The sequence below is a fragment of the Nelumbo lutea genome, chromosome 8 (assembly GCF_056320005.1).
Source record: "Nelumbo lutea isolate HS-2025 chromosome 8, American lotus-T2T, whole genome shotgun sequence".
Classification (NCBI taxonomy): Eukaryota; Viridiplantae; Streptophyta; class Magnoliopsida; order Proteales; family Nelumbonaceae; genus Nelumbo; species Nelumbo lutea.
In genome coordinates this window covers 20,794,730-20,806,132 of record NC_142691.1, presented here as the reverse complement: position 1 = coordinate 20,806,132, position 11,403 = coordinate 20,794,730, and the positions used below count along the sequence as shown (strand labels likewise).

General features: G+C 35.2%; 1 protein-coding gene across 2 annotated transcripts; it reads right to left on the bottom strand.

The window, feature by feature from the left end:
• Positions 1 to 429: 429 nt before the first annotated feature.
• Positions 430 to 11,048, bottom strand: LOC148843245 (uncharacterized). 2 transcript variants are annotated; one of them, XR_016103846.1, is made up of 6 exons: positions 10,246 to 11,041; positions 9,274 to 9,310; positions 8,869 to 9,105; positions 8,727 to 8,774; positions 1,397 to 1,873; positions 430 to 943 (listed from the first exon to the last, which is right to left on the bottom strand). XR_016103846.1 is itself a non-coding variant. In XM_088960017.1 (5 exons), exons 1-5 carry the CDS (start codon positions 10,542 to 10,544, stop codon positions 1,613 to 1,615), a joined length of 882 nt encoding a protein of 293 aa, XP_088816143.1. In that variant the 5' UTR covers positions 10,545 to 11,048; the 3' UTR covers positions 1,227 to 1,612. The 2 variants fall into 2 exon arrangements, 1 of the variants encoding a protein (XP_088816143.1); XM_088960017.1 differs by lacking the exon at positions 430 to 943 and having other exon boundaries at positions 1,227 to 1,873; positions 10,246 to 11,048.
• Between the last annotated feature and the right edge of the window lie 355 nt (positions 11,049 to 11,403).

Genomic DNA, 11,403 nt, shown 5'->3' with positions numbered 1-11,403 from the left:
ATTCCTTAGCTTGTTGGATGTCAATATGCAACGTTGAATTCAAACTAGATGAACATTTTCTTTCATTCTATAAAGAATAGGGTTTAGGCTTCAATTATTTTACTAGCTATTGGGATTAAGAATTATACAACTTGGCTGTGTGGGTCCAAACTTAGATATTAATCAGCGTCATACTTCCATTAGATCTGTCAATGGGTCAGGTTTAGTTTGGAACAGGATGGACCAGTCCTGAACTGATTATTAATCAGTTTTATAAGATAGACTCAGAACCGAATTAATTATTAATCGGGATAATTGTGTGTGACCTGATTAGACTTGATATCTATAATTACCTATGATAATAACTTAACAACTCCAGTTTTTGGTGATATGATCTTAATAAAAATGACAGTAAAATAGCAAACTGTTCATATGTTGATGACGCAAGTGTTTTAATAAAAAATATATTATATACTGTGCATGAAATTTATCCTTTTAGACAAATATAGTAAAAATTACAAGAAAACCTTGAAATCTCTATATATTATTAACTATATAATCAGTTCGAAACAACAAGAACCAGTCCCAACCCAACTATTAATCAAGAGACAAACCACAGAACCAGAACTGATATAATCGGTTCATTTGGTTTGGTTCTGTTGGGTAGACTCTACCCATCGACAGCTCTGCCATATATGATATATCAGGTTTACAGAATACAGACCACCTGATGCAGTATTTTATTTGATTTGAATCCTCCATGTGCAGTCTCAGTTAATTATAAGATGCACTTACTCTTTTTCTGTGCAAAAAATATTCAGTACGTTATGTACCTTCTAGAATAGAAAACAACTTGTCAAATAATAAACAGAATTAATCTTTATAATAACAACAGAGTGTTGTCTTCTCCTGCACATGAGTCTGAACTTCTTCCATTTGGGTGGATGTCTGTTTCACACCTGTGCTGCATTAATGAGATAGACATTCAAGGGGTAGGCGTTAGGTAGGGAGCCGAAATTTAACTAGATGAGATCAAACGCATTCATTTTTTGCTTGAAGATTAGGAAACAAAGAAAGAAAAACTGCTAAGCTTTGGTTGTTCAGAGTTCACATGCATCAAGAACACATAAAAGTTGCACATGCCGTGGGAATCACACCAAAAGATCACATGGGAAAACAAATAAAGAAGAAAGCAAGAGGATCATATCTTTTTTTTTTTCTGATTTTTTGGTGAAAGAAAATAAGAGTTAAGCAAAAGAAGACAAATGTAATCCATATATTTACTTTTGAATTGGTAGACTTTACAAAGCATCGACTGTGACTAATGATACATTGAACCCAGATTCAGGAGAATAACATCTTGCATCTTGATATAACATTTCTCAACTTGTATGGTAAGCATAGAACATGAACTTGCCTATTGATCATAAACATGGCGCTTGAACCTTATCTGGAGCAAACATCTATGTATCATTTCTATCAGTTCCCTTGACACAGCGTAAAAAGGCTTGGCTGTAAAATACCGGGTTCATGAAGAAAGCAAGCTCAACTAATCCCCCTGAAGACGGTTCCCCATGCAACATATGGCAGCTGCTCGCCTGCATTGGCTTTTGGATTGATTAAAAAGAACCAGTTATCTCTTGGAAAATCTCAAGCATTTGTTATGTTTTGTTTCTGTCATAGATGGATTTGGAAGAAGGGCTGGTTTTGTTTCTTTCATAAGAGAGAGCTTTTCCATGGCATTTATGAACTTCCGCAAGTGTTTGATATACTCGGGATATGTTTCCAGGTTGCAGTGGCCTCCACCTTTAATCCATAGTGGATCGTATTTTTCCTTGGAAAGTTCCCACAAGCGCTTTCCATGGGAGAAATCAACAATGTCATCATTTGTTCCCTGAAAAATTTTATCATTGGCAAGCAACACATCATTACAGGCAGAAAGAATATGCAGAGATATGACAGCACAGGTTTTATGTACCTGCTACAAACGTGATGCTCAGCATATTGAAAAATGTCTGGGAGGATCATTGAACAACAATAGAATTTTAATAGAATAAACCATACATTGCCCTTATGTTAGGTTCTAGGTTAGAAGAAACTCCCACCTAGACTTGATATCGGAATATCAAAATCAAGAAAATGGAAACCCTGAAATTCCATGTTTTCCAATAGAGGGCCAAGGTTTCAAGGCACCTTTTTGAGAAAAGGTAAAGTATATTGTATTACTATCAAAAGTATGAACCTGAACAATGAGATGCTGTACAGATGTAATCACATTTAAGCTCCCCTAAAAATAATCTACCCTCAAAAAAGAATCAGAAAAAACATCATTTTTAAATACATTAGAGAGGGACATCCAGCTCTATTCCTCTACTACTAAATTAATCATTCTGCATCTGATTTTGTTTACTGTTTGAAAAACCTGCCATTCTTTTCAAGCTAAAAGATCCCCACAAAGAGTTGCAATTGGAACAGCTGCCCAAAGTTCGAAGGCTTTAGGAGTTCACATGCTTCCAAAATTTGAATGTTTTAATTTTTTAGAAACATTAAGTAAAATATTATAAAACCATGATATTTCGTTTTGATCATATATATGAGCAGGCATATAAGATGCATACAAAAAAGGTGCCACTACTGACTACCCATTACAAAAAGGAGCACAAGTGCTATCAACTCCACAATGGTGGCTCTTCTCATGGATGATGAGTGTGCCACATTACACCATCCATCTATTTAGATGTATTAAATTCAAGAAAAATCAAGTTTTTTTCATGGATTTTCCAAATTTTATAGTACTTAACTATGGAACATAAACAATTTTCATACAAAAGAATAATTAAGTAGAAATTTACCTGTTAGACTAACATTATTGGTCATTCTTCTACTATTATGTTGAATATATGTTTTTGAATTTTAATATTTTGGATATTTATTGAACTTTCTATGTGCCTATTACTTATATAAGGCAGGTGCATCATAGATTGAGAGAAAGTAGTTGTACTTTGCAATTTGCACCATTAGCACCTTAGTCATGGAACTAAGTGTATCTTGGGTATATGATCCTTGCCTGTAAAAAACTGTGTTTTTCCTGTAAGACAACATAAATGCACCCATAAACATATTCCAGCTAATCAAATGATCAATGGTCAAGATTTTCCCAATGTTGGGATACAAACAAGTAAAAGCTAACTCTGATGGAACCTGGTATGCACATCCCATATTAAAAGGTAATGTTGCTAGGAGGTTACTGAAGAGTTTAATAAAAGTTATAATAGGTGATCTAATTGGAAGTTTCCTTCCTCTACCATCTCTGAAGCCTCTTATCCTTCTATTGGATTTATCTTCATATGAATAACCTTCCAACTTCCCAACTTATGAAAGTTGAATCCAATTCAAAATCTAATCTAAACTTCAACAAACCCTGACTATCATGAATACATGGGTGGAAATAATTTCAATTGAAGTTCTGAATTCAAATCATCACCCAAACCTAAATACTCAGTGTTTAGTTGCTCAGAACACTTCCAGAACATGCTTGCATCGTGGGGTGCGGACTACTGATTTGAACTGCTTTCTCCATAGGATTTAAAATAGGAGTTTTAATAAATTTTAATAATTCAATGCATGTATTGCTATGTTTGGTTTGACACAACATAAGAGAGAACTAACATCAAAAAATATTTTTTTGAAACAGGTGAAGTATAAATAAATAAATAGAAGTGATTTTGGATTTTAAGGAGATTCTTTGTGCTTGTTTATTGATTTGAATTATTAGTAGTATTTAGAAATTCCCAGAGTAGCCCAGTTTCATCTTTCCTTTTGTTTTTGTCTAGAAAATCTCCAGTTATCTTTTATTTTTCTTTTCTACTTTCAGAGTGATTTTAGAGTTTATTTGGTTCCTTGTTGACAGAAAAATGAAATAATTATTGGTTAACATTTCAAGGTCCATTTTTTTTCAAATAAATGAATGTAAATATTCGAATATTGAATATGTAAATTTGTTCTAAGAACTACTTTTATAAGCTTTTGCATAACCAACTATTTATCCAGAGGTTCCATCCAAATGTTTTTGAAATGTAGAATTTCCATTTACAATCTTATACCAAAAGTTGTAATTTTTTACTTTTTCTTCTTGGTATTACATCTATAACAATACCATTTCTAAAGCTAGGTTGATGTACCATGTGGCATCTTCCTTTATAGGCCTTTTTATTGATTATTTTCTCATTAAGCTCTTCCCTTCTGTACTTTTTGAATGGAAATAAAAAAATTAAGGAGAAGAAGAGAGAAAATATGCAAAATGCTCAAGATTTTAGAGAGAACTTGATGCAAAGAAACAGCAAATTAACTGAATACTATGGTGAAACAAAGAGACCCCCAGACAAAGAATGACTCACCCTAATAACCTGAAAGAAATTCCTGGGGTTGCTAAAATAACCCTTATGTCACTCAGTCATAATATGCAAATGTTCCCCCACAATACACTACTCAAACCCAAGTGAATCTGATAATTGTAGCTTTCATAGTAATGCAAGAATCTTCTCTCTCAATGGGTTTCCTTCACCAATAGATTCACAGAAAAAGTAGTGAGCTATGCCATGCTACATGCTGATCAATGATTGATGTCTTCATGTTTCTACTCAAACCACTCATCAAATATAAATGTTATTTCTATTTGGTATTCTGTAGGGGAAAGATGACTGGGTAATTTCTAATTAAAAGGACAAGACAGTGGATGATCTGTACCAGTCCCTAACAATCAAGTCGCTTGAGATACTATCAAACACATAAGAGTAATAAGTTCATGAGCCTCTCTAATAATAAATAAATCAATAATTTCCCAAATAGAGCAAATTACAGCCTGAAGATCAAAGAGTACTTATCTTTCCTAATGGTCCATATGATGAACGAAGAATCACATCTCAAAAGATCTTCCTTTTGGAAGTACTACCAACCATGGTTCACAATATTGATGGTATTTCGTGAAATATCCCCATTTGCTAGGTGGCAATATAAAATATTTCAGGAATCATTTTTTACCAAATGCCTGATATGTCGGCAATATTTCAGATGTCATCATAATTTTTAAAAATATTTTCCTATAAGAACAAGTGGGGAATTGGTGACTGGAAAATTGGCTCACTACTTTGATATGATTCACTTACTAAGTCACTATAATTCAAAAGAAAAAGAAAAATGCATACAAGAGAGTATTCTCAATCTAGTCAAAACATATAGTAACAATAAAGATAAACTTAAAATAGCAAAATAATGAACATATATAAAGAAGAGAAGATGACTATGGACCAAAAGGAAACAAAGAGAAACATATAGTAACAATAAACTTAAATGTGCACTTATATTTCTTCTAATGAACTCTTGAAGGTTTATTAACTAACTCTATGTTTATAGAAAACTTTCCTAATTTTTTTAGATTTTCCAAATATCTTAGCGAAATTAGTAAAATATCTCTGAAATTTCTCCAACTCTACATGGCGAAATGTCGATCGATTTCAAAATTACAAACCATGCTACCAGGTACCAACACCACAGGTCGTCTCTAACATGTCACCAAGAAGAGACCACCAAACAGGGCCAAAAGATGATTGTATGAAATAGTCAAAAAATTGCAAGATGGTAGATGGACCAGTGAGGTTACCATACCCCATCAGTCACCAAATACACAAATATGGAGCAATAATATCAACAGTTTGTCAGTGCTTATATACTGTTCCTTTTCCACAATCTTCTTTTAATAAATTTCTTTCATTATTGTTCACCCCAACAAAGTGAAAAACTTTCTTTGGAGCACATCATAAATTTTCATCCTTTTTGAGCTGATGCCTATTCATCAGGATGGAAGAGATCAAAAATTCAAGGAGACTACCAAGTGATTACTGAGTGGAAGGTTTCAGCAGGAGAAGCTCCTTGGGCACTGAGATTTGGCACAGGAAAGACGAAAGAAATTGCCTACACTTTGAAACTTGTTGAAGTGGGTTCCTAGATGGACCATTATCTTGGCAGACATGTTGGGCAGAGGAGGGATGGCGGGATTAAATATTGTTCAGGGTCCCCAGTTTCTGGGGTTGAACAGCAGTTCAAATGTAATAGCTTTTATTCCTGTTTATGTTCAGTTTATTTCTATTTTTCATTTCTGCATGTATTATTCCTTGCTACAATCTATAAGATCCCCACAGCAGTAGAGGTCACCTCTCATTTCCTCATTCAATAATATCTTTGGCTGCATTGATCAAAATTCAAGGAGAAAAAAGTTTTTGTAGACTAAGTTCTCCTATTAGAATCCCTCCTTTTCCTACTATATTTTTTTTCCATCACAAAGAAAATACCTATTCTACCAAGTTACTTGCATCTCTGTTATTTTCAACACAATTCCTACAGAAATTGGGATATAGATTTTTTTAATCACTAACCGTGGATTGCTTGGCCTTTCTTAATTAACCCCTTTAGGACTTCTCTTAATTAACCCCTTTTACTGTCTTTGCCTGGCCTTTCTTAATTAACCCCTTTAGGACTTCTCTTAATTAACCCCTTTTACTGTCTTTGCCTGGCCTTTCTTCCAAACCTATTTCATTCTTCAATTTTCATATCTTGTTTTTGTAGCAAGCATACTTCATCATCTTAACCTAGCCTTATCCCAGCTATATGGGGTTGGTTGATGAATCCTGTTTTTTCATTCCATTCTGTTTAATGCCATATCCATTGTTAAATTATGAACACTTAAATCATTTCTTACTACTTCGACCCATGTTCTTTTTAGTCTGCCCCTAGCCCTTCTAGCCCATTCAACTTGTAAGTTGTAACAGATCACTTCTTACAAGTGTTGTAGGTGGTCTTCTATGCATGTGACTAAACCATCTTAGTCTATTTTCTCTCATTTTATCACCTATGGGAGCTACTCCTAGGTTTGAATGACCACTGTCAAATTAAAAAAAAATGTTTTTAATTAAATTAAAAGAAAATGTTTTGACACCAAATAAGTTGACCCAAGGCTTATTTCAGTTGAGTTGTGTTGACACCTAAAAATTTAACTTACAAAATTCTGAAGTACCTTAATTAAAACTTAACACCCTTCATTGAACGAGAGAAATAGTTTATTGAATGAGAGGAATAGGAGAGAATGAAAGGATATAGCATGCAACAACCCCTACAAAAAAATGACATAGATAGGCCATCAGCACAGAGAGATAAAATACAAGAACCATAGAAGCTATTCAGAAAAGGAAGGCTTTCTGAAATACCTTCTTGAAACCTGCCTTCAGCATGACAGTCAGCCACCAAACTTGGCATACCATGGGAGCTGACTGAATGATACATTAAGAACTAACACCAATAATTTAGCCTCCTTCATGATGCTTCTCAGTATTTAAGACCCAGAAAAAGTGCAAATCATTCATCTTATAATAACTTGATAGTCTCTTCCATTATGATACAGAAATCCAAGGAACAAAGTAATCTTTCCAGTTTCCCTTTGTAATATATCTGAAATTAAGATATAGGTTTAGCTGAATGCAATAGTTGTCCAGAAGGCTGTGGATCTAATAATAACGCTTCACACCACTCATACATGGATCCCACAACCATCCAACCTTTTGCTGTGGGCCCCACGTAATTTATCACTGGCATGGGGCGTTATCATTGGTTCCACAGCCCACTATGCAGCTAATGTGTTCAGCTAATCTGAATTTATCTCAGCCACCATAAGATTGGAAAAGGACAAGAAAATCATGCCATCACTATTCCTAACACCCAGCAACCCTAGAGAACAAAACCATGCCATCATTATCAGAATCGAGTTTGATGACACTCAACTGAATGAGTTGTCAGCCTTAAATGATTTTTAAAATATTAGAGGGTTACTAAATTCTAAAATATCACTCAAACTTCTCTCCTAACAAATGCCCCACAGAATAATCACCTTTAAATATCTCTATTTAATCTTCCCCTGCTTACAAAATAGAAGAAAAATGCCAACTCCACAAGATGTCCAGCATGTCAGCAGGATAAGATCTAAGATACAATTCCAACTCCCTGAAGCATCCAAAGCAAAAAGGAAAACCTTATAGGTCTAATATCCCTCTCTTAGGGAAAGAGATATTTTCATCGAAAGTATGTAATTATGTACAAGCTATATATTTATCATTTTCTGCCAGTCATTACAAAATTAAAGAATTTCATCAATTTGAAACCTGCTGAGATAAATGCTGAAAAATACAAAAAGGTGCTCCACCTTTCCAATGATTCTAAGAGTTTGGAGATTCAATCTATTATGCTGCCTCCAAATGCACCAACAGATAGAAAAGGGAATGGAGTTCCAAAGGATGCATTCACTATAGAAGAAAACCCTTGCAGGCCAAGTTTAGAAGAGCAAAGACAAGTAGGAATTACCTGATTGAATATTTAAGAAACAGAAAGATACAATTGTATGACTCAATATCAATAAAGACCTAATTACTGATGCGCCTGATAAATGCTAATTATACCAATAAAAACAAAAGCAACTTAAAACCACAAAATTAAGAATAGATTTGATAACATACAAGAATGCATTGCCAAGCATACCGAATAGTGAATCATCCACTAGAGAATATTTGCCATGAATGGAGTTTATTCAGATTAATGGATTATACCACCATAGAAAAGCTTGGCATAACAAAAAAATCAACTGGACATGTATAGACTGTCTATATGCTAGAGAACACAATCAAGCAAATAAATTGAAAACTTACATGTATAACAAGAACTGGGCAGTTGACGTTCCGTATTTTGTCAATATTCTAAAAACAATGAACGGAACTTAATCAGCATGTAACTAAACATTTAAGGAATGAATTTCAGTCAAAGAGGAGCACAGCCCTGGTTGAATCTTACTTTAAAGATGTCAAACCAGAATGTCATCTTGACAGGGTACAACACCCGTATGCCTGATAGGATAGCACTATGAAGAACAACACCTCTCAGCCTTGGTAAACGTGCAGCCAAGTGTAGAGTGGGTCCGCTCCCAACAGATTGCCCATATAGAATTACATCCTCCTGCTTAATTTCATACTCTCTCTTCAAACAATTGTACGCTGCCTCTATGTCATAGTATGTATTGAACTCGGACGGCTATCATCATTATCAGGGAAACCATTACCAACTGTTAAAAATTAGAAGGATAACTAGATGGGGTCCAGGAAGAAAAAAGAAAGAAGATCCAGAAGTGGGTTCAGTGCTTATATTACAAGTTCCAACCCAAAGGAACACTAAAAACAAACACATGTAAGTTGCGCTTACCTTACCAGTGGAGGCTCCATAACCTGAATAATCATAGCTGGAATAGGACACAAGAAAAACCATCAATAGAAAAAAAAAATATTCATATTGCAAAGTAAATAAATGCATTCCACCACCTACAAAGAATTATGCTTGTCAAATTCACCCTCAATTTAAAATAAGATGTTCCTCGGATTCTTTTGAAGCCATCAGAAGAAAGATCTTGGGATGCTTTAAACTACAACCAGACTGATCACTTGATCAACACCCAAAATCATCCCTAAGAACCCCTCCCTACAGTTCCTAATACTATCAGCCAGTGGTCACCACAACTAAACATTATACATGTAAGCTCCGATGACTACGCATCAAACATAAATTAAAAAGAAAAGGCAAAAAATTGTCAAGTTGGTGTTAAACGCATCAGAACATAAACAAAGAAATTGATACGAGTATCTAGCACACAGACCAACCAAGGTACAAATGTGGCTAGATGAAATTATAGAAATATGAATTTGGCATCACTCCATAACCAAATTCCAAGAATGCAAGAAATTATTCAGATGGATATCAGGCCCCTGTTGCCTACACAAAAACTAATCCAAACATTATAGCAATCTCTATGAGGAAATGAAAAGGAGGAAAAAGCTATCTGAACATTAATCCCCATTCTACTCGCAAACCTCATGGACAATATGATATTCATCAACCAAGCCAGAAACGCAAAAGCATAGACAGTAACGATTAATGAAAAATCCACTACGAATAACTTAAAAAATAAAACAACTAGAATGTGTGTTTCATTTAACCAAGTACACCATTAAATTTGATAAACATCACGAAAGTCGACCCCTCCCACGAAGAATTAGCAAAAACCACCAAGCCATGATCGAAGATGAACAAACCCATGAAATCTCAGATTCCAGAACATTAAACTTACACAAAAACATAGAACAAAATGTATATAGAAATATAAAGGAGAAGCCGAAATACCTCATAATGTTGACATGCAGATGTGCTCTAAGCTCAATAAATAGCTCCTTCATCTGACCCAAATCAGCAGCGTTGCCATGAGAATACAAAACTGTTAGCCTCGCATCTGGGTGTCTCCAAAAGGTTGCAACAATCTTGTTCCCTCCTTTTGTTTCTAGCAAATGCACGTCCATGCTCTTATCATTCGTGACTCCATTAAAAATATACTTCCCATCCTCTCTCTGCACAACATCATAGGTTGGTGGGTCTGGAGGAAAAAATGCGAGTCTTGCAGCAACGCCAGAAGTAACATTGCCCATTAAAGCAAACCCACTGCAGAACAACAGGCAACTGACAACAAGAACTACTCCATCAACAATTTCAATCTTTTAAGCTCTCTCTTCCTCTGTTTCTGTCTTTGTTTTTCTCCTGTTCTTTCAGAGACAATAGCATTCCTTCAATCCTTCCACACCCAATAAAAAATTATTAGAAAATTGGAAAATTTTGGGATTGTTACTGCGTTTGATGCAATCCAAGTGGCGCCAGATAAAATTCAATGTCTAAAAGTAAAAGGGTGGCAGGAAATAAATCCGATCAAAGGGGTGAGCTGGAAGTCTGCAACTACTCAGACAAGCAAAACCCCCCAGAAATTTAGAAAGAAAAAATAATTAGAAAAAGGTGGAAATTAAAAAGATTGGATATCGGGCTAGGTGATGGACGGTTGATATTCGGTCAAAAGCTGCTGAACTCTGATGAGAAATGCAGATTAGGGAGTCAGAGTCGGACATTCCTCATTTGCTTTGCTTGGCCAATGGTCACGATTCACGAAAGGTGGGCGGTTGGTTAACCTGCTTTTGAATTTTTGGTGTTGCACTTGTTAATTATTGCTACCCTACTTTCCAATTATTACAAAAACACCCCTGCTTTTGTATCCCGATTTCCGATACCCCTTGAAACAAGAGATTGGGCCTGACCCAATTAAAAATTAGTTATAGAAACACGAGCCAGGGCCAGAAAGCCAAAGCCCAACCCAGCCCTTAACAGATTTTTTCAGACCCATGATCCAATCCTGGGTTATCTGTATGAAAGTTAATCCACACTAATCACAAGCAAATCCAGGCAGAGGTAGTTTGACAGGATTTCTTCTGCTGGGTCTGCCATTCTCAACACAACCTGCCC

Excerpts from the sequence above, each read along its gene's own strand:
- LOC148843245 (XM_088960017.1), bottom strand. The coding sequence starts at position 10,544 with ATGGGCAATGTTACTTCTGGCGTTGCTGCAAGACTCGCATTTTTTCCT. Across the intron at positions 8,775-8,868 it reads TCTGGTTTGACATCTTTAAA|AATATTGACAAAATACGGAA; the intron begins GTAAGATTCAAC and ends CATTGTTTTTAG. Across the intron at positions 1,874-8,726 it reads GCCCAGTTCTTGTTATACAT|GGAACAAATGATGACATTGT; the intron begins GTAAGTTTTCAA and ends AAAATTTTTCAG.